The following is a 23,632-nucleotide window of genomic DNA, read 5'->3' on the forward strand; positions in this document are numbered from 1 at the left end:
AAAATATTATACCAAGTGAAATAAGCCAGAAACAAAAGGACAATTATTGTATGATTTCAGAGACAGAAAGCAGAATAGTGGTTTACCAAGTGTGGTAGTTAGATTCAGTTGTCAACTTGGCCAGGTGAAGGCACCTAGCTCTGTTGCTGTGACCATGAGCCAATGGTACGTGTTGCTGATTACATCTGCAGTCGGCTAGGCATGCCTGCTGCAATGAATGATGTTTGACTTAATTGGTTGGTGCTTAAATGAGAAAGCTCAACGTAGCACAGCCCAAGCAGCTCAGCACACCTCATCTCAGCAACTGCGGCTCAGTCCAGGCCTTTGGAGATGCAGAAAGGAATCACCCCGGGGAAAGTTGTTGGTACCCAGAGGCCTGGAGAGAAGGCCAGCAGAGATCATTCTGAGCCGTCCCATGTAAGAAAGAACCTCAAATGAAAGTTAGCTGCCTTTCCTCTGAAGAACTAACGAAATAAATCCCCTTTTATTAAAAGCCAATCCATCTCTGGTGTGTTGCATTCTAGCAGCTAGCAAACTAGAGCACCAAGTAAGAATGGGGAAATTATTGCTTAATGGGTACAGACCTTCTTGTTTTGGGTGATGAAAAATTCTGGTAAAAGATAGTGGTGCTGTAGCATAATCTGGAAAATGTAATTAATGTCATTGAATTGAACACTTAAAGTAGCTAAAATTGCAAATCTTACATTTCTTAAAGATAAAATTTATGCTACCACAATAAAATTTTAAACACAAAAACTTGAATCACATCACTCTGTTACACAGTTTTCTCATTTGCATTTAGAACAATAATATAATTTCTTACCATGGCTTCCAGATACTATATGAACAGGATCCTGCCTCTCTCCCCTTTTCCTAGCCCCTTTCCTTCTCTGCTCAGACTACCCCAGCTATCTTGCCTCTTTTTTTTAACTGGTCAAGCACTTTCTCATCTCAGGGTTTCAGAAATACTGTCACCTCAGCCTAGAAGTCTCTCCTCACTTGTGTTTTCTTTGTTTAACTTTATCTCAGCTTATCACGCCCTCAGAGAAACTTTTTCTCAAAAAACCTACAGCCACTCTCCCCACCAACCTTTGGCTAAAATGGACTTTCATTCTTCATTCATTCTAACATCATAGTCTTTTCTTTTGATAGCACTTAACACAATTTGTAATTATCTATTTATCTGTGATCATTTAATTGGTATCACTCTCTTCCACTAGCTAGGAACTGTTTATTCAACATCATAACAGCAGCGCCTAACATGAATGAATGCTTAAATAAATGAATAAATGAAGCCTAAAAGACAATACAACTTAGTGAGTCTTCTCAAAGAAAGAAATGATAGATATATATTTTTATCATCATCATCATAGACTACTACTATTCTAGAAACCTTTTATTACAGGTGATAATCCCTTGTGTTTTTGAGGAGAAGCCAAGACACAGTACATGACAACTTTGTTACAAAAATCCAGACTTGATGTAAAAAAAGAACAGAAAAGGCTTCTTGGAATAATAAGGAGAGAAATTTGGACAGTGACTCCCTGGTGTACCAATAAAAGGAGTACCTGGTTAAGATGTTTCATAGACATCTTTCTACATACACTGATATCTCAGTCATCAACGTAAAAGTTTCAGATTTGGTTTTCTTGAAGCCTGGAGTAGAGGGATATAATAATGAATGTGGGAATTTACAGTGTTTCCCAGGCTGGCATCTTTCCTCATAACAATTTTCTCTATGGGAGCACTCACTGTTTTAAAAAATGTCAATTAATATGAGATATATAGATAAGTGAATGTAGTTGCCCAAGTAGTTCTCATACCTTTTAGAAGCATCTTCTTGTTTCAAAGCACTTGTCAGTTTAGATCCTGTATTTAAAAAAAAAAAAAAAAAACAAACATAGTGGGCCAAGTATGCACAAACACACTAAGTACAGGTCAGACTCGTACTTACAGAACTCAAACACACCAGACTATCTTTCCTATTTTTCTACACATTTCATTTCCAATCTTGTTTGTAAGATATGGGAATGTAGTCCAAATTTTTTTTGTTCTTTTTTAAACTTAATTTATTCCCTAATTTTTCTTAGTTAAAACTATCTTTTTAGGGATTGAATTTTCACTGTATCAGAGTTGCTTAGTTAAGCACTCTTGAAAATCTGAGTTCTGGAGAACTCTCTCTCCATCCTCTAAATGCTCGCTCCCTGGGGGAAGAGGGGACGTTCCCACAATTCAGGGAACCCGAGTAGGAAAGTTGCAGCACGTCTGCCAGGAAGATAGGTCTGGGGGCCGAAGCCAGCTGCACACAGCCCGGCGAGCGCCAGCGCTAGGCTCCCAGCACCTCTACAGCTGGGGCCAAAGCCCACGAGGGGAAAAAATCCCGGAACACTGGTGTGTGCCTGTAGGAAAAATCTTGGAACACTCAGGAACAAGGGAAGCTGTCCGTCTCTCGGTCCCGCAGACCCTCTCCCCTGGGTTCGGGAAGCCCCGTGCGCGTCGGTCGGAAACTGTCAGGGCCCTGTTCTCAAGGTCCAAACATGGGAAGCGGTTTTCGTTCTTACCTGCGGCCTTTCGAGAAGTGCCGGAAGCTCGGGCCCTGCGGCCAGCTGGTAGCGGCGAGGCCCCGTCAGCCATTGGGATACGTCGTCTGAAAATCGGAGACCGGCGCTGGCGTCTCTCCGCCAGGCTCCGCCTCCCTTCGCGTAGCGCCGGAGGGGGCGGGGAGACGGAGCCGGCCGGGGCGGGACCGGCGAGCGGCCTACGCGGCGGGAGGAGGTGAAGGAGGGCGCTCGGACGGCTAGAGGGCCGACTGGTAAGTATAGGCGCCGGGAAGTCCCCGGCTGCCGGGGACAGTGGGTGGGCTGTGAGGCAGGACCCTGCGCCGTGGACAAGCCAGGCTTCGTGAAGCGGTGGGGCCCGAACCCCGCAGCGGATAGTGGTAGGGAGAAATGGCTTCCCCTGGATGCCTCCGCACTCAGTCTGAGCTTTTATCCGCGCTCGAGCGCGGCACGGTGAGGACCCGGCGACCACCCTATTGCAGGGCTTGGGCCAGGCCTGCCATCCGGGAGAAAAGATGGCCTGCGGGACCGGAGCAGTGTTTTCTCGAAGGCCGCCGGTTGCTCTGTCTCCGTGCGATGAAGAGATTTTAATTACTGAATTTGGGGGACTGCAGTCCTAAAGAGAAATGCCCCAGCCACACTTGGGATGGGAGCATTCCAATCTTCTCAGTGAGTTGTGTTGCACCAGTATTTTTGACAAATGGGACATTAGAAAAGGAAAAAATGACTGTTAGTTTTCCACTTTTTGGAAGATTTTCAGTGAAGAAATAATTTGTCTTATTAAAACCCTTGCTATAGTTGCTACTTGTCTTGCCCAGTGGAAGTACTCTAAAGGGTTGTTTTGTTTTTGTTTCTCATCTTTAAGATGGTCCTGGAATACTGAAAAGATGCAACGGGAGGTTTTTTTTGTTTTTCTTTTTAAATTTTTTTTATTGTATAATGTATATACAAAGCAAAGAAAGAAAAAAGCAATAGTTTTCAAAGCACTCTTCAACAAGTTTACAGGACAGATCCCATAGTTTGTCATTAGCTACTATACCATCCTCTCAGATTTTTCCTTCTAGCTGCTCCAGAATATAAGAGGCTTTTTATCACCACAACAGACTTTTTAATTCTGTTTTGTGAAAAATACCACTTATACAAAGAAAGCAATAAATTTCAAAGCACAGCACAGCAATTAGTTGTAGAACAGATTTCAGAATTTGGTATGGGTTACAATTCCACAATTTTAGGTTTTTACTTCTAGCTGCTCTAAGATACTGGAGATGAAAAGAAGTATTGATATAATGATTCAGCAGTCATATTAGTTTTTTAAATCCTCCCTTCTCTGTGTGACTTCACCATCGCTGATTTTTCTGTCCCACTCTTTAGGCCTATTTGGGCTATGGCCTTTCTAACTTTTTCATGTTACCTTGAAGGGACTGTCAATAATATGGGGTAGGGAGATGGAACTAGCTGATACTCTGGAGAGGCTGAGCCCTCTAGGGTTCAGGTCTTATGTGGCCCAGGGACCCATCTGGAGGTTGTAGGTTTCTGGAAAGTTACACTAGTGCATGGAACCCTTGTAGAATCTTATATATCGTCCTAGATGTTCTTAATGATTGGCTGGAATGGGTTTGGCAAGTTATGATAGGTAGCAATGTCTAACTGAAACTTAAAGGTAGCTTTTTATATAAATAGATTTTTGTTTTCTTAGTCTAACACACTTTGAATAATAACATTTTCAGCTTTTAAAATTTCCATTTTAAAATGAAACGATTCAGAATAGTAAAACATAGTTAATGAGTACTGAAATGTAACATCAGTGATAATTTAGTGTATTTTATATTGGTACATTTCAGCATCAAAACAAGGAAAAATAACCAAGAATGGCTGTGGAAGAGCTTCAATCCATAATAAAAAGATGTGTAAGTAATTTTTTCATTTCTTTTTGTAAAAATAAGTACCTTTTTAAGCTACACGAAGGGCACAGATTAGTTGTAATTACATTTGAGGTCACTCAACTTGTTTATCTTCTTTAATCCTTGCTTTTTTTGACCTGTGAATAAATAGCATGAGGACAGGAGGGCAGATTAGATTATTTTGGTGGCATCTTTGTCTAAATAACCTTTATAAATTTTAATACTGGTCTTTTCATAGATTTCTTTGGTATGGTGGATTTCAAGATCATTGAAGTATTTATTATGGTGATCCTATTTTTTATATATGTACTTTTGTGCAACTTATCTAGAATTAAAATAGATTTCCTTTTTTTCAGAGAGAAAAAATAAGTCAAATGGTTATTATATTGAATTTTAATTTTTTGTTTGTCCTTTTTGTGTTTTGGTTTTGCCCAGCAAATCCTAGAAGAGCAAAATTTTAAAGAAGAAGATTTTAGCCTGTTTCAGTTAGCAGGCCAAAGGTGTATAGATGAAGGACATACTGACCAACTATTAGAAATTATTCAAAATGAAAAGAATAAGGTAAGAGCAGTCTTTGCATGTACTTCTCAGTCTTTACTGGGAATAGAATATTCACATGATGCTATTATTTGTCTGTTCATTTATTCATCAAACATTTAAGTATCAGTTAGGAACAAAGTTACGGTACACCATGGAAAACAAAAAATGTAGTCATATTTTCAGAAGCTTGCAGTCTGGTGGAAGAGAGAAACATGTAAACAGCTAACAATAAGGAGGCAGAAGAAATAAGTACTACAGTAGAAGTAAAAGATAAGGGCTTTGGGAAGTAGCGGGGATTACTTCTGGATGAGGAGATCAGAGAGGGCATTTGCATTATTAATTTACGTTGGGAAATATAAATATCAGTCCAGCTGCATATTCATTTTTTTTTTGGCAGTCTGCACAGATGTGTAGGGAAAACCAAATTATTAGCAAAACAATATTTTGTGTTCATAAAATTAGACCAAGAGGAGAGTGAATGACATCACTGGTGAGTATCATCCAGCAATCATTCTCCACAGTGAAAATGTATCTTATTTGTGGATCAGGGACAACTTTTTCTTGGGAGACCATGTTGGAGACACACTGCCAAACTTTGTATCTTTGTACTTCACTTCTTATGGGTACAAGGACATCTGTCTTCTTTCTAATAACATACCCTTTCTTAATTTATAGTGGGGTGTATTTATATAGAAGTTTTCTTGGTTAATATCACAATCTAGTCATACTGGCCTGTGATTATATCCAGAGCACCTTGATTGGATTTGGGGGATTCTTAAAACTCTAAATTACATGTTGTTATAGAATCTCTTAGTCAGTTGTTAGAAAAATTAGACATTTTATTTAATACATTTGTTTTTGATATATGTTTATGGTAACTCTGTAGCCCAAAATAAAGTAAATTTCATTTTTTGTAACCCTTTTTGATTTTCTGAATTGTATTCTCAGAGGATAACCTTTGAGAGCACCTAGCTGTTGGCTAATAATAATAAACATAATAGCAACTAATATCTATTGAGTATTTTCAATATACCAGATGATTTAAGCACTTTACATCTATTAATTCATTTAGCCTCTCTAGAATCCAGTAGGGTAGATACTTCTATTAAATTTAATTTATAGATAAGGATACAGAATCACAAAGGTTAAATGGCATGCCCAGTGGTAACAGCTTTTATATGGCACATCCAAGATTCAGACCTGTGCAGCCTGCTACCAGAGAACTTTTTAACACTCTCCTTTGCCTCTAGTTAACATCATGTAGTTCTTCCACAGATGATTTAGAGTAAAAAAGAAGGGACTGATTGATTGTAGCAGTGAGAGACAGAGTGAAGCGTCAAAGATGACTGGGTTTCTAGTCTCTGAGAGGTTAATACATGATATCCTGGGCAGAATAGAGCTGTTTCCTGAAGGAGCAAGACAAGTGAGTTTACTTATGGAAATGCTGAGTTTACGATGCAGCAGGTAATTTAAAAGTAAGGTTTGAAACTCAGGGAAATAGGAGATTAAGATGTAGATATGTGAATGGTTTTTAGAAATTAAGTAATTGAAGTATTAAGGAACAAAAAGAATTTGCCTGAGTTCAGAGAAAAGGGACACAAGAGAAGAGGCCCAGGAACTCATCTTGAGGAATTTCTTGTTTAAAGAATAAGTAGAATGCCATCCTGACCAAAAGGGGGAAAAGAAGTGTAACAAATAAAGTATCAGTGGCTACTCTAGAGGCTACTCAAGAGGTCACTCGAGTTGAGAGGCTACTCTAGAGGTCACTCTTACACAAGCTTCAGTTAGACATTGCTTCCCAATATTGCATGCCAACCCCCAACCAAAACCATTACTGCCAATCCTAAAGAACACCTAGGGTGTTATATAAGATTCTACAAAGGTTCCATGCACTAGGGTAACTTTCTAGAAACCTGTCCACATGGGTCCCTGGACCAGATAAGTTCTAAAATGCAGAGGGGCCAGCCTCTCCAGAACATCAGCTAGTCCTGTCCCCCTATCCCATATTGATAGTTCCTTACTGCATGAAAAAGCTAGAATGGGCATACCAAATACCCCTGAGAAGGATCAAAGGTTATGGTGGAGTTATACAGAGAAGGTAGGGCTTAACTAATGAGTGTGACTGCTAAATCGTTATATCGATATTTCTTTTAGTCTCCAGTATCTTTGAGCAGCTAGAAGTAAAAACCTAAAATTGTGGAATTGTATCCCATACCAAACTCTGAAATCCTTTCTGCAACTAATTGTTGCAATATGCTTTGAAGTTTATAGAAAACAAAAACAAACAAACAAAAAAATCACAATTAAGAAAAAGCTAGCCTATTCTTGTATTTTATTTTGATAAGTATTTTCTAATAAAGAAGCAGAAATGATTAATTTTGGTAAGCAGGTTATGAGAAATAAATTCCTCTGAATTTATCAGTAGATAATAGGGGCGATAAGGGGTAAAATGTGTAGATGGAAATACTACTGGTCAATGAGAGGGAGGGGTAAGGGGTCTGGAATGTAGGAGTTTCTTCTTTTTTCTTTTTTTTGAGTGATGCAAATGTTCTAAAAAAATGATATAGTGATGACTACACAATTATGTGATGATATTGCTAGCCATTGATTGTATATCATGTGTAGACTATGTGTGTAAAGATGTGCCAATTAAAAATATTTTAAAGAAATTTATTAGTAGAGGGGACATTCAGAATCTAGATTACAAAAGGTATCTCCATTTGTAGAATAAGCTCTACAGAAAATGTTGTGAATCATAACGTGTTTTTGGGTATATGATCCTGAACATGATTTAAATTAACAAATATCAAATAGGCAGTCCATGTATCACCTTTAAGAAACTTTACTCTCTAAGGACTTACAAAAAAGATAATTTAATGATGCTGTCTTTATTGTACATAGTAAATCAAATGAGCTTGCTTTTGTGAAATATAAGAAAAACCCAGGTGACTCATTTTATTGTGTTTGTGCATACCTTGTTGCTCTGCATATTATTTGTGTACCTGAATCTTTAAACACCCATGGAAACTAAAAAAAAAAAAAAAAAGAAGCAGAAATGTAAGGAGGAACACCTGCCAACCCTTGTCCTCAGCACCGAGGTGACTGAGATCGTGCCCTTGCTGTCACAGCAATAAAAATTAAACTAAACTAAAATTATTAGAATGAAAAAAACAGCAGTAAATGGAGAGGAGACCAGGATCAGCACTGCATCAGTGAGGCAGAAGGAGAAGGGAAGTGTAACCAAATTATTTTTCGGGCCTTGCATGCCTGAGTATCTTATTTTTACCCTGCTTTTAAATTGCCAGTGCCATAGATTTTAGCATAGTATGGCTTAGTTTTAATAGCTTGAGCATCACCCTTGTAATGTTTGGTCTGCTAAATGCAGAGGTTCACCTATCAACAAGACCACATTTAAAACTGACTGTAGCTTAGTGTTCTTGTCAGGTGACACTATTTTTTTTTTTCTTGTCCACATAAATCTTTAATGAGGTACAATTATGTAACAGTTGAGGTAACAACTTGCATAGGTGTTTAGTAAATGAACAGTTTTAAGCCCTAGCCATTTTATACTCAAAACTGTATTTTTGGCACAAATGATTTGTCTGTTCAGTGATAAATTCTCATTGCACTTCAGTATCAGCTGTCTTAGATGATTTAAAGAAAAATTTACCAAGAGGTCCTTTTCAAGTTTATAGATGATCACTACTGGTAAACACTATTAACATTGTACAGGATATTTTCTTTTGCTGAGATTTCAATCTGTGAACAAACCAACTTAAAAAGGAATAAATAAATGATCATCCCATGGTTGACACTGAACTAAGATCTTACAGAGCTGATCTACAGACGTTAGTGGGACTCTACCCTTTCTGAATAAGACTTGGCAGCAGTACAACTATAAAGAGATCTGGTAGGATTATTAGGGAAGAGCAGAATGTCTCATACTATATTCTTGATAAAATGCAAGTTTAAATCATGTCTTAAAATGTTGAGGCCTACTGTTTGGATATCCTAAGAGGTTCACCCCTCCTAGTGTTGACATAATCCTAGCAAGAGTAAGTAATTCATATTTTAGTTGTTTAGAAAAATGAGATGCTAGATATATTGCCCAGTGCCAATTTTGCACAATTTCTCTTTGCCCTATGCAATTTTCTCTTAAAGACTTATTTTTATTCCTTTGAACTAAAAATCTCAGATCTTCTTAAAGAGATACAATCTTATCAAATGTATAAAGTGAATTCATACCCGATTTAAAAACTGTGTACATATGACATAATATACTGTTTGCTAAATTAAAGTTTTTGGTACGACTTTTCTATTAGAAAACCTATTTGCTTATTGTAAGTCCCAGCCATCATTTTTTGTGTCCATAGTACCAAAGTTCACTTAAATATACTATTTATAAAGCTGCCATTTTCATTTGGATATAGTTTGACTATGCTAAATAAAGAACAATTATTAAAACTTAATGCATTAAAAAAATTAAGTTCCATTAACCAAAGTAATGTCTATTCTGGGCTCTAAAATATAAGCTTCAGGAATACTGAGTGTGATTGATAAGTATTTCACATTTAGGTGATTCCTTGATATTTCACTTTGAATGTAGTGGTTTAACTCCCTTCAAGGGGCAAAGGTAGCTTCATTATACAAAATGGTCTGAAATGCTTTTTTTTTTATAAGACCGTGTTAGTGAATTGTCTAATTTTCATGTCTAATAAGGATTTGTATAGAAAATAGCTACAAAAGATAAATAATAAATGTATATAAAATGATGCAATTTGAACTTCTTTCATAGAAGGATGCACAAAATCATGATCTGGGCCAAATAAGACATTAAATTAAAAAAGAGGTAACATCAGTCTGAGGTAAACACTAAACGTTTAAAACTTCCAAGTATTTTGTAAAAAGTTTAGTTACCTGCTGTTGATAGACATGCATTTATACTTTGTCTCTGTTAAAAGTTCTGTTGTAGCTAGATACAAAATATATTAACATAGTGTGCATTGATTCAGAGGTAAAAAAATAAAAACAGTGAAGCTCAAAATTGTAAGTCAGCCCTTTTAAAAATTATATATACAAATCACAAGAAGAAAGCCCCAATGTCTTTGGATCAGCTCAAGATTTCATTAGAAGATGTATCAGCTTCTTCATTGGGATGTTGGGTACCAGGCAGGAGCTCTGGAGGCAAGAGTTTAGAATGTCCATTCTCAGTAACTCGCTGGGTATAAAACAAGATATAAGCTTGGGCCTTGCGTACTTCATCCATAGTGCACATGCTTAGTTTGGAATCATTGCAGTGTACCCAGAACCCTCCTTCCGAATTATAGCAGTAGGCAGTGTAGTGTCCTGAGCCAAATCCTTTCCCATGGTGCATTACTACAGCAGATAAGTCATAGATAAAGCATTCTGGTCTGAGAGATTTCAGGGACTCCCTGCAGCAATAGGGTTCCATATTTAAGATTTCCTCAAAGCCAACATGAACACCAATCTTCTCTCGGTGATTACATCCTGACCATCTGAATCATTTGAGGTGTAGTCTGAGAACCTGAGGTAGGTGGCATATCATAAGTTGTTTCTGGGCCTCTGTGAGTACAACTGGTTTTGAGGAAAACCTTCTACGCTTTGAGTTACACTGGTCACATACGTAGATTTTTCCTTCTAAAGCTTCAGTTTCTGTGAATTTGGCCAACATTTCAGTAACCAGACAAGGCTGGGAAGGAATCTCTTTTCCACTGCTTTGGTATCTTTCTGGAAATTCCAGTGACAGGTCCCAGAAAGGTTCTGTGGTATTTGATTTATTGTCACATGCAAGACATGTAACCTGACTAAGAAGTTGTCCGTGAAAAATATTATTCACAACATTTAGAACCTGTTTGATAAGTTTCCTCTGAGAAGTAGGGATAAGAGCTGGTAACCTTGTACCAGTTGTCTCTAGTTCATGTTGTATTTTATCCAAAAGTTCACAAAGAAATTCCTGAGCATCTTGTTGGGCATAACCACGAAAAGCAGGGATTAATCTCCACACTGAGTGTAGCATAGCAAATGGTGAGACCAAGGCCCACTTTCCAGACCACATGACTTGGAACAAAGTATGCAATTCATGACAAAGAGAAATGTATTGTGAACTTGGCTCCCTTGGCTGAATAAGTTCCATCTTTCTACTCTTTGATGCTCCACCACTTAGTCCTGATGATAAACTTAGATATCTGGAGTGAACAGAACCTATGTCTTTTTCTTGGTATTCATTCATTTGAATTATTACTGCATCTGTGATTGGTGAATGCTTATAAGATCTTGTCTTATCACCAGCAGTCACAGCCAGCCATTGGTGCAGATCAAGCTTTAAAAAACACTGTCGAAAAATAAGTAAATGACTCAATACTTGAAGAACAGAATTCATATAGCAAGTATTTCCCAAATTTCTCAATCCTGTTACACCGGGAGTTACTATTGACCTTCGTTTAATTGAAGAGTGACTGACTTTTTTAAATCTTACATCTTCTGAGGTAGATACTACTTTACCTTTTTCTGGTGATTCTGGAGTTTGTGGTGGCACTTGAACAGGAACTATTTCTGTTATGGAATGAGCTAGACCTTGCAAACGTAAGCTCTTTCTTAGAGGCATACTTCCCAATTCTGCTTTAACTTGATGCTCTAATTCTTGCCGTCTTTTCTTCACTTCTCTTTTGGCTGTTTTTTCCTGAAACTGTTTTTCTTGCCTTTTTCTTCCAATGGGTGACTGCGCAAACCAAGTTCGAAATATTCTACCCATAAGTATTCTTCTCCTGTGCCAAAGAGCAGTATACATTTGATCCTCATTTTGAAGCAGAGATTGGGTACCATCAAGTAAGAAATAAGAATCATCACTTGTATCCATAGACCGTAAAATCCTTCCACTACGAGTGGTACAGTGATAATTTTGACTTTTGATTGCACTTAATGTACTTCGTAGTAATTTCAGGTCTCCAGTTGCATTATCATTAAGAACATAATCATCACAAAGGTAACAAAAAACATACATCTCATTCACCTCCAATGCAACAGGATGACTGCTATCTTGAAAGTGCCTGAGTGCATGCTCTTCAATATACCTTCCACAGGCAATATGGAAACAGCTAAGGCAAGCCCAAATTGATTCAGTGGTATTGCAGTCCACACAATGCCATTTCTGAGGGTTGAGGATGGAATGGTCTTGAGCAAGCCGCAACTGCCCAACGTGTTTGCATTTATCCATTGTTAGCATTTATTTGGCCTAGCTGAGAAACACATAATCCAAACAAGTCTCTGTTGACAACACTTGAAGCATCTGGAAACGAAACTTCCCAGAGGCGCCAATTCTAAACGCGTCGGACCCGCTGCCGCCGCCTCCGCGCGCCCCTTGCTTGCTCCTCTGGGTCTGTCCACAGCCCCTCTCCGTTCCTCTGGACCCCCCTGCGCGGCGGGAAAACGCCGCCAGGTGCCTCCCCGCCCCGGGGGCTCCCAGGTGACACTATTTTGATCAAGATTTACTATTACTCTGCTTTGTGTGCAATCCTAGCCATATATATATATACACATATATATGAATAGTAGTTTGTCCCAAGCACTGTAGTGCAGGCTTTTTCAACCTTAGCACTATTGATATTATGGATAGGATAATTCTCTATTGTGGACAATGTCCTGTGCACTGTAGGGTGTTTAGCAGCATTCCTGGCTTCTGCCTGCCAGAAACCAGTAGTACATTCATCCCCCTTCCATCTAGTCATGACAATCAAAAATGTCTCCAACAGTGTCAGATTTCCCTGGGAGTGGGAAGCATTGCCACTAATGGGGAAGCACTGGTACAGTGGAAAAAGCTTGGACTTGGACTTTAGAATTATATACAAATTCTAGCTTTTCCACAGTTTCTTGGACATTGGGCTTGTCATTAATATTTAAATTTGGCATTCTCATCTGTAAATTGAAGATAACAATCTTACCCCATAGAGTTGGTAGTATTAAAGAGGGTGTTTAGTATTAAGTGATGATGGATAGTCAGTATTTATTTTCCTCTTCCTCATAACCATTTGCCATGACCCCTTCCCCCAAACTAAATCTGTAGGGTTACCTTGTAAATACTTAACTTCTACAGAGAATTTTGCTCCCCAGGTTCATAAAAAATATCTAGTCAGTGATTATGTCCTTTTAAAGTTTATACTAAGCAAATTAACTCTTGCTGGAAATAGGGAAACAATTTAAATCATGTGATAGACCAACCTACCTGGTAAAAAGTAAAGACCCGTTTGCTTTTTCTCAGTAAAATTTTTAAAGACTGTTGAAAAATGTTGATATTTATTCACAGAAAGTCAGTGATAATGTGAGAGTCTTATAGAGGGCAGTGTTTACTTTCCTCTGAAAATGTTTTTACAGGTCATTATCAAGAATATGGGCTGGAATCTTGTTGGTCCTGTTGTTCGGTGCCTTTCATGGAATGATAAGGAAGATGATAAAAGAAAAGATTATTTTTTGATGCTTAATTTATTGGTAAAGGTAAGTTAATTAAACTAGGTTCTCTTTATCATGACACACAGAAGAATTTTATAATTCCTTTAATGTTCAGAGCTTTAGTGCTTGTTGTTTGTAAGAAAGCTCTTACCTCGTGAACATACAGGTAGGAGAGAACTTATTGGCGAAAATGCCCAATCTTATTGATCAAATGGGTAATTTTATGTCAGTGTTTCTCACATTTTCTGAATATAAGAATTAACCAGGGCGGGCCCCGGTGGCTCAGCAGGCAGAGTTCTCGCCTGCCATGCCAGAGACCTGTGTTCAATTCCCAGTGCCTGCCCATGCGAAAAAAAAAAAAAACGAATTAACTAACCCCATCTAAACCCACTGATTCAGAATCTCCAGGGAGACACCTGGGAAGATGTATTTTTTACAAGTATTCTTTATTGTCTGAATGAGAAATTCAAGATTGAGAGAGGTGTAATTCAAGGCCATACTATCATCTTTAGACAATGTTTGAACTAGACTCAAATCTCAGTATTCCTTCTCTGTCGTTTATTCCCTAAAAATTATGAAAAGCCTAGAATGTAATTAATCACAGTGGAAATAGGAATAGGAAGTAGAAAACAGATCGGTTGTGGCCAACAACCTTAGAAAGAGATCCTTGTTAAAAGTAAAATTGATTACCAGAAAATGTTGACAAACCATAATTTTTTATTTCTATTAAACACAGAAGTGTTTAATAACCTAAAAACCTGAAATTCAGGTATGCTCATAGAAATTGGAATATTCAAATTATTGTAAAAAACACATTTTATTGGAAGTTGAGGGATGTTTTAAGTCCCCTGTTGAATAGAAGAAAGATGAGATTTCCACACATTAAGGCTGTACGAGAACAGTACCAAAGTGGAGATAAAATATAGTAAAGAAAACAGAGAAATATATTATACAAAGCCTTGGATCTATTCTTGGCAGTGTGAAATAATTCTGTGCCTCCTCAGTGACTGTACTTTTCTGCTAAGGGGAGCTGGTGACTCAGTTTATCTTTTTGCTTCATGATAGGGAGAGCTACATCTCTACAGGTTAGTGAGACTCTGTTGGCATGAAATCTGTGTGTATGTACTCTATTCTGAATTCATAGTTTAGAGGTGGATTTTCTGTTCCCTCAGTTTGAATCTGGATTTGATTAAAACAGAAGTGATACTATGTGATTTAAAATGATACTAGGTCATAAAAGGTGATAGCTCTACCTGGTTTTTTTAGAACACTCAGCCTTAGAATCCAGCTTCCATGCCATGAAGAAGCCCAAGTAGGCTTTGGAGAGGCCCATTTGAAGAGGAACTGAGGAGTCTTTCCTATAGCTCACTTAAGTTCCTAAAATACAGTCCAGCACCAGTGTGCCTGCCACATGAAGGAACCATCTTGAAAGTGGATCATCTAGACCCCACCCTGTAAAGCTACCCGAAACGAAGTCATATACAACAGAAACATTTCCCAATGAAGCCTGGCCATATTGCACAGTTATGAGCAAAATAAATAAGTGCTTTTGTTTTTAAGCTAAAAACCACAGACAAAAAAACTCAAACGAACAAAAGGTTAGTAGAGCTATAAAGCAATATATGATGTCTAAGAAAGATGTGTTCTGAGAAAAGGGCATGATGAGCAGCTACTGAGAAATCAGAGCAAGTAAATGCAAATATATACTTGGACGGAGAAGAGTACATCTAGATATCAATTAACTATGAGGGCTTTTATAAAACAGTGAATGAGGTAATAAAGCTTGGGCATTCAGAAGGCAATGCAAAATTTTATCTGTTTAAGAAGTACAAGAGAGACTAGTACTAGTCAAAATATCTTGACAATGTGAGATGGAATGGTCCTACCCGCTGGAAGCCCTGGAAATCTAAGGCAGCCAGTAGACTAGACAGGTGAAGCTCAAAGGAAACCTCAGCTCTGGTAATTAGGCTCTCCCTTCCCCAACTTCTGTAACTTTTGTTTTAGCCAGGAATTTAAGTCTCCTAAATGTAGTCTTCCATAAGAAACCTCTGACTTCCTGCTTCTTTTTAGTTTTACAGTGATAAGACAATCACAGATTTTACGTTTTGTTGGTACATATTTTTTCTAACAGATGAGGTGTTTTACTATTAAGCAGAAGCAATTGTGTTTTCTCAGTATATGTCTTGTTTTAGAAATAATTATATGGCTTTAAAACAACTTGTATTAAACAGGTTCAATTGTGAATATTTTTATAGTTATGTAATCCAAAGGAATTATTGTTGGGTTTACTTGAACTGATTGAAGAACCCTCTGGAAAACAGATATCACAAATTATTCTCCTTTTACTTCAACCATTACAGACAGGTAATGAACATTTTGGTATCTTAGTATTTCTTGTTTTATCTTGATGTCTATCCCAAAACATCCACATTACACCAAAGTAAAGTTGACAGCTAATTTTTGAGTAGTCTGTTTAAGTAATAGTAATGCTAAGTTGAATTCTACTGCTCATAAAAAGCTCAGAGTAGCTACACATTAAATATTTTGTTGAATATCATTCTTTTTTTTTATTCATTTTCCTTCTTTATTATACAGAAGGGAGTATATTACTTATACTCTTTTGTACTTTTTTTTCCCTTTAATAATATATCCTAGAAATCACTCCGTTCTGTTAACAGAGATTATCCTCGTTCTTTTTCACAGTTGCGTAGTACTTCACTGGGGGACACACCACAGTTTATTTATTTTTTACTGTTCTTTATTTAAGAAATTGTGTCTCCAGTATTTTAGAGCAGCTAGAAGTAAAAACTGAAGTTGTGAAATTGTAACCCATTTCAAAGTCTGAAATATGTTCTACAACTAATTGTGATGCTGTGCTTGGAAATTTATAGCTTTTTTGTATATGTGTTTTTATCTTTCACAAAAAAAGAAGGGAAAACAAAGTTGATTATGATGGTAAAAAAGTATTTAAGCCCGCTAGCCTCCTATATTCTGGTGCAGCTAGAAGGAAAAATATGAGAGGATCATGTGATAGCCTGTGACAAACTCTGGGATCTATCCTGTAACCACATTTTGAAGAGTGCTTTGAAAACTATTGCTTTTTTATTTCTTTGCTCTGTATGTATGTTATACTATACAATAAAAATTTTTTTTTAAAAAGTGGGTTTACAGAACAATCATGCATCAAATACAGGATGCCCATATACTACCCTATTATTAACACCTCTCATTGGTGTGAAACGTTTGTTAAAATTGATGAAAGCACATTTTTACAACTGTGCCATTAACTGTAGTCCACAGTTTAACTTAGTGTTCACTGTAGTGTAGTTTCATGGATTTTTTTTTTTTAATTTTTATTCTTTATGATACATACAACCTAACATTTCCCTTTTTACTACATTCAGATATATGTATTCAGTGCTGTTAATTATGTTTAAAACGTTCTGCTATGCACTAATATAAAGTCTTAATAATAGGGAAAACTTTGTATATGAGAGGGAGGTATATAGGAACTCTGTATTTCCGGTATGTTTCTGTAATTCTACAATTTCTCTAATAAAAATATTAATAATAAAATAAAATAATTGTGAAATAGTCATGGCAAAATATTTATCATGTAAATTTTGTACCAAGAGGCCCACTATGAAGTCATATGTTTAATATAATTACAAAAGTAAAAATATGTGTGAATATGGTTTAAAATTACTATTAGAAGAATTTTATTAGGTTGATGGAACAATGGGGGTAATTTTTTTAAAATATTGTTTTAAACATTTTTATAATAAATAAAAATTGAGGGAAAAATGGAGAGACGTTCCACAATGTTAAATGCTGCTGAGAAGTTTTGCACTTAGGCTTGTAGCTTTTTAAGAAATTTCAGAATGCAAGAATGAATGCGACTATATTAATGTCATTCATTTCCTGTGCTCTTTTCTATAAGTATAGTTTATTAAAAATAAAAACAAAAGGATGCACGGGTAGTTTAATGATTAGAATGCCCACCTTTCCAATGGGAGACCTGGGTTCTATTTCTGGACCATGCGCCCCCAAAAATAAATAAATAAATAAAACAAAAATGTGCTATCACCACCATCCATTACCAAAGCATTTCCATCATTCTAAATAGGAAACCTGTACATTTTAAGCCTTTTTCTCATTCCTTATCCCCACACAATGCCCTAGTAACCTATATTCTAAATTCTGACTTTGCGAGTTTGCATATTTTAATTATTTCATATCAGTGAGATCATATAATATCTGTTGTTTTGTGTTTGGCATATTTTACTCATCATGATGTCTTCAAGGTTCATGCATGGTGTCACATGTATCAGAACTTCATTACTTTTTACAGCTGAATAATTTTCTTATATGTATATATCACATATTGTTTGTCCGCTCTTCAGTTCATGGGCACTTGGGTTGCTTCCATTTTTTTGGCAATTGTGAATAATGCTCTGTGAACATTGATGTGCAAGTGTCTTGAGTTCCTGCTTTCATTTCTTTTGGGTATATATCTAGTAGTGAGATTGCTGAGTCATATGGTAATTCCATGCTATTTTTTATGTGATATGTTTTAACTTACAGCTTTTTACTTTCCCATCTCTAACTTATATCTAGAAATTTCCCTATAAACATATTTATAGGATTACCTCAGTGGTCTCTGCAGTACTCAGTCTGACAGCATTAAAGTAGTCCTGTATCTCTGATAAGAGCAGTAGCTGACTTTGCTCAGCCTCTGCACTGGGAGGTTGGGGTTGGGAGAAGCCAGGTACTGTTGATGTATGAAATTAGGAAGAGTAGAATGATAAGGTTCCTTTACTGAGTGCATTGACAGTATTGGTAAATCACTTGGCAACCAAGACAGGCAGTGTTTATTGAAGTAAAGAGGTTACTTTTTCTTTTTATTACCTACATATAACTTAGAGTCAGAGAGATGGACCCAGAATTGGAAATTAGAATAAATTTGTTGTAAATATGAATGCTCACCAGCTTTGAACCACTTGAAATATTCAAAGTCTTCTAGGGGAAATTAAAAAAACCCTCCCTTGTGTAGTGCTTTATAGTTTACAGAGTACTTTCTCATATTTCATATACATAACAACTCCCCAGATACGGGGAGTTTCTGTCTTGTTAGATATGTAACATGTTATAAAGGTAGCTAAACGAGTTCATGGCATCTCTTGTAAGATTCTGTGATTGTGAGATGCTCTATTGTTTTACGTACCACAAAGAAGGAAAAAGACTCTGCTAATTAATCTAAGATATGCCATCCTAATTTTAGAATTGTTAAAATATGGAGTGCAGAGGGGAAGAATGTGGGGGGAAGAAATTCTGTATTTACTGGGCTTGTCGCATGTTTAGCATAATTGATGAGGCTATCTTAAGTAACAAATTGGTCTCTGTTTTAGTGATTCAGAAACTTCCGAACAACAAGGCATACTCAGTTGGGTTAGCGTTGTCGACCCTTTGGAATCAGCTGTCTCTTCTTCCTGTTCCATACTCAAAAGAACAAATACAAACAGATGACTATGGCCTTTGTCGGTGCTGTAAGGCCTTAATAGAGTTCACTAAACCTTTTGTGGAAGAAGTCATTGATGACAAAGAAAACTCACTGGAAAAGGAAAAGTTAAAGGATGAATTACTGAAATTGTAAGTGCATTTTTAAGAAAAATCTCCAATGGACTTAAATAATTGGTAGCCAGTTTAGTTATTTTATGTTTCTTTGCCTTATTTTTTTGCTATGTAAATATAAATTTAGTTTCAAATTTGAAATTTTAGAAGAATAGGTGTTCAGATAATAGCATTGGGGCATTTCATGAGGATATGATATTTTTGAAAATTACAAAATCAAAACCTATCATTTAATTTACTTTGTAATTACCTATGTATTACCTTTACAGCATAGTAAATGAATAATGAAAGTGGGAGAAACAGATACATGTATTAAGGAATTTGATCTTACCCTGAGGGAATTGTGTCTTTGCTTTCCTTTTGCAAGCAGAAAAACGAGCACCAGATAGTTGAACATTCAACTTGTCCATAAAAATAGCGGCAAAGTACCCAATAATAAATAGCATTCGCTCCAAAGGTACCATGGACTAAACCTTCACTGTCCAATATTGCTGTCAAGCACTTGACATATGACCATTCCAAAGTAAGATATGCTCTAAGTGTAAAATACCTGCTACTGGATTTTGAAAAGTTGTTATAAAAAATTTTTTTAAGTAAAATACCTCAATAATTTTTACATTGATTACATGTTGAAATGATTATATTTCAGATATAGTGGGTTAAGTAAAATAAATTATTAAAGTGAATTTCTCCTGTTCTAACTTTTGAAAACATATAAAATGTCATATTTTGTAAAATGACCAAGTTTTAAATTATATATGGAGCTTGCATTATATTTCAAGCTGGATTAGATTTTTGAACTATGTGGAACAATATTTCTATTTTTTTAACTTTGAGTATTGTCAGCTTCTGTTTTGCCAGGTTACAACATTTAGAAAATTTTTGCCATTTATAATCACCATTATTTCATAAAAGAAAAGATTTTAACTAAATAGGAAAGCTTGGTTTAATCACAGATTAGTTTTCTAAATTAAACAAATACAGCTTCATGGAAAAATCACTACATTGTTCCAGTTTTTCCTTGAACCTGTGAACACTAGCCCAAAACTGGTCCTCAAACCAGCATTCAGAATCCATTGATATATATAATCCAGACATGGAAGTGAATCTCTCCACATTAAGTCTCCCAGAGTGTTCTCGTGCTCTCACCGTTACTAGGAAGGAGGATGTTGTATAAGCCATTGAGTTATTGGTGACTATATTATTTTTCATGTAAAATTAATTGAGATGTTTTAGAACAAGGCATTTTATATTTAGGGAGTATTGTATTCAGAGTTGCCATTTCTTATGCCTTAGTTGTTTCAAGAGCTTGAAATACCCTTTGCTGACAGCACAATTCCTTGAACAGCCTGAAGAAGCTGAAAATGATCCTTTAAGGTATTTTGCATCTGAAATAATAGTAAGTACAGATAATTTAATCTGCTGTAATCTGAAATATTGTCTCCTATATTCCCATATACTGCACATGGTCATGTAAATGAATTCATTTATTAATTAACACCTTCCATTCCAAACTTTTTTCTGCTTATATAACAACTTTTTCAAAAGTTATAATACATACATTTTTTTTTCATATGCTGTATGGCGGGGTCCATTTCATTATTTTTCCATGTGAGTATCCTGTTATTGCAGTACCATTTGTTGATTTTTTTGTTTCATTTTTGTTTGTTTTTGGTAAGTGCATGGATTGGGAATAGAATCTGGGTCTCCCGCATGGCAAGCCAGAATTCTACAACTGAACTACCCTTGTACCCCCAATACATGCACTTTTTTTTTGCATGATCAGTCTCTGGGAATCAAACCTCAGTCTTTGGCATGGCAGGTGAGAATTCTGCCACTGAGCCATCATTGCACTCCCCCTTGTTTTTTAAATACATACACTTTTTAAATTCCCCTTAACAAAATATTATGAATATTTTTTCATGTTAATATTCATCCATTGGCTTAATAATATTCCCTGATATGAATTTACCATAATTAGTTTAACCTGGACCATGTAGTTCAACATTTTGATTGTTTCCAAACAACTCCAGACTTTTTTCTTTCTTCTTTTAATTGTTAATTTTATGTTGAGTATCCTTGTGCCTAAATCGCTGCATGATCTTTTAACTATTTCCTTAAAGTAAATTCCTAAAATTGGAATAGTGATAGGCTTATTTTAAAGGTTCTTGATAAATATTTCCAAAATAGCTCCAGAAACAAGTTACTTTAGTTTTAAAACAATCTAGCTTTATACATCAAGAATTTTTTAAATGTGCAGGTCTGTGATTTAGGGAAATAACCTAAAATATAGAAAGATATATACTTGAGGTTGATGTTCATGAATTTCAAGAGAAACCAGTCAGCGTATCTGTGTGCTTTTCTTCAGTCATGTTCTGCTGCATAAGTGCAGGTACAGCATGACAGGAGAGTTCATTTTAGCTAGGTTGGGGCTTTGAGAACTGGATAAGTTCTACAAAGCAAGAGAGGGGTAAGGGCATTGAGCGTGTATGTCAGGAAGTGATTTAATGATGGACCAAAGAATTTAAGTGGGGTAAGGAGGGAAGCTAGGACATATAAGTGTGAGAAGACAGTGAAAAGATGATGAGATCTATAGATTGTGGGTTCCTGATGTGGTTAGCAAATTATTGGAATTAGGTTACTAGAAGAAGTAAGCTGAAAAGATAGGAGGTTAGAGAGCAGAATGCTTGAAATTGATATTATGGAAAGTTGCAGTAACTACTAACAATGGAGATCTAGAATAAGTTGAACCAAGGGTCAAAGAAGAACCTTAACACAAAGGCCATCAATAATAAAACCCTAGGTGAGAGGCTAGATGCTGACCTTCAGAGTTAACACATCAAAATATGCAGGGTGGGACAATGGTGGCTCAATGGCAGAATCCTTGCCTGCCATGCTGGAAACTCAGGTTCAGTTCCTGGTGCCTGCCCATGCACACACACACACAAATATGCAGATGCCCAGACATCGTAAAAAAAATCACAAGCTATACTACAAAACAGGAAGATAAGGCTCAGTGAAGGGAACAAATTAAAATGTCATATGCGACACAGAATTTAGAACAACTAAAGTTCAAAAAATCCCCTAAACCAATTCAAGGATATGAAAGAAAATATGGATAGGAATAAACTAATGGGTTTAAAGCTGAAGGATGTTAAGGAGACAGTATTCTGTAGCAGAGAAGCTAAGCCTACCTTTAATTATGCCTGAGTTACTTACAGAAAACCTTTATGTTGCTCAGATATGGCGTCTCTCTCTCTCTCTCTAAGCCAGCTCTGCAAGGAAAATCATTACCGTCTCCCCAGTGTGGGACATGATATCCAGGGGTGAATGTCTCCCTGGCAGCATGGGATGTGACTCCCAGGAATGAGTTTTGCCCTGGCACTGAGGTCCACAATGCTTTCCTGACCAAAAGGGGGAAAAGAAAGTAACAAAATAAGGTATCAGTGGCTAAGAGAGTTCATTTAGAGTTGAGAGGCTATTCTGGAGGTTACTCTTATGCAAGTTTCAGTTAGATATTGCTAATTGCCAAGGTTTGCCAAACCTCAACCAACATTATTCCTTAACACCTAGGGCTCTGTCTGTGGATCTACAAAAGTTTCATGCACTATATTTACTTTCCAGAAACATATAACCTCCAGGTAGTTCCTAGATCAGCTAAGTCCTTGAAACCCAGAGGGGACAGCCTCTCTAAGAACTAGTTCCATCCCCCTTTGCTATAGTTTCAATACCCCTTTTCAACGTGAAAAAATTAGACTGGGAATAGCCCAAATATCCCTAAAGATTGGGAGAAGGCTCAAAAGAAAAAGAGAAGTTATAACAGAGAAGATAGGATGTAACAAATGAGTATGACTACTCAATCATTATATTGATATTTCTTTTGGTCTCCACTGTCTTGGAGCAGCCAGAAGGAAAAATGTGAAATTGTGTAACTGTAACCCACATCAGACTTTGAAATCTGTTCTATAACTGTTGTTAAAATGTACTTTGAAATTTATTGCTTCTTTGTATATATGTTATATTTCACAATTAAAGATATTTTTTTAAAAGGCGGCAATGAGTAAGCATAAAGAAGAATTTGAAAGTTTGAAAAGAATCATAGAAATTATGGGGATTAAAGGCACAGTAATGAAAATTAAAAATAGACTAAAGGCATACAACAGCAGATTTGAACAGGCAGAAGAAAGAATCAGTGAACTAGATGATAGGACAACTAAAATCATTCAGCCAGAAAAACAGATAGTTGTTTTACTATCATGTCACAGTATTTGTATGTATCACCATTTTGGATTGTTCTTAAATTTTTATCTCTGAAGTACTTTTTTTAAAAAAATTTAAATGTAAAATGATCTTCTTTTGTGCACCTCATCTAGTAGTCAGGTCATTTGACTGTCAGTAAAATTCTGTATGCCTTTAATTATGATTCTAAATTAAAGATTGAGGTGATTTAGAAGGCATTTGATATATAAATGCTTATGTAAAGCATGATTTTTTTTGTTGGCCTTGGTATTAGTTTTCTATTGCTGTATAACAGATTCC

The 23,632-nt window shown here is 36.4% G+C and overlaps 2 protein-coding genes and 1 pseudogene across 6 annotated transcripts in view; 1 reads left to right on the forward strand and 2 right to left on the reverse strand.

Annotated features, from left to right (window-relative positions):
• The window catches only part of RPAP2 (RNA polymerase II associated protein 2), a 206,149-nt gene extending 203,398 nt beyond the window's left edge, over positions 1-2,751 (reverse strand). For 2 of the 5 annotated variants that reach the window (XM_077120273.1, XM_077120274.1), the window contains exons 1-2: positions 2,562-2,628; positions 1,824-1,869 (exon numbers count right to left, since the gene is read on the reverse strand). Coding sequence is in view for 2 of the 5 variants with exons in the window: in XM_077120271.1 (XP_076976386.1) it covers positions 585-641; positions 1,824-1,869; positions 2,562-2,634 (176 nt within the window). In the remaining 3 variants the exon portion in view is untranslated. Of the gene's footprint in view, positions 1-584; positions 642-1,823; positions 1,870-2,561 lie in introns of all 5 variants that reach the window. The other 3 variants (XM_077120271.1, XM_077120272.1, XM_077120275.1) reach the window with 3 other exon arrangements.
• A 271-nt stretch (positions 2,752-3,022) lies between these two features.
• Positions 3,023-23,632, forward strand: part of GLMN (glomulin, FKBP associated protein) — a 37,170-nt gene continuing 16,560 nt past the window's right edge. Inside the window, exons 1-7 of the mRNA XM_077120279.1 lie at positions 3,023-3,227; positions 4,400-4,465; positions 4,895-5,020; positions 13,388-13,507; positions 15,718-15,826; positions 18,871-19,111; positions 20,390-20,492. Of these exons, the coding sequence (XP_076976394.1) occupies positions 4,427-4,465; positions 4,895-5,020; positions 13,388-13,507; positions 15,718-15,826; positions 18,871-19,111; positions 20,390-20,492 (738 nt within the window). The 5' untranslated portion in view covers positions 3,023-3,227; positions 4,400-4,426. The remainder of the gene's footprint in view (positions 3,228-4,399; positions 4,466-4,894; positions 5,021-13,387; positions 13,508-15,717; positions 15,827-18,870; positions 19,112-20,389; positions 20,493-23,632) is intronic.
• Positions 10,044-12,367, reverse strand: LOC143650033 (ubiquitin carboxyl-terminal hydrolase 44 pseudogene; annotated as a pseudogene).

The sequence above is a fragment of the Tamandua tetradactyla genome, chromosome 11 (assembly GCF_023851605.1).
Source record: "Tamandua tetradactyla isolate mTamTet1 chromosome 11, mTamTet1.pri, whole genome shotgun sequence".
NCBI classification, from domain to species: Eukaryota; Metazoa; Chordata; class Mammalia; order Pilosa; family Myrmecophagidae; genus Tamandua; species Tamandua tetradactyla.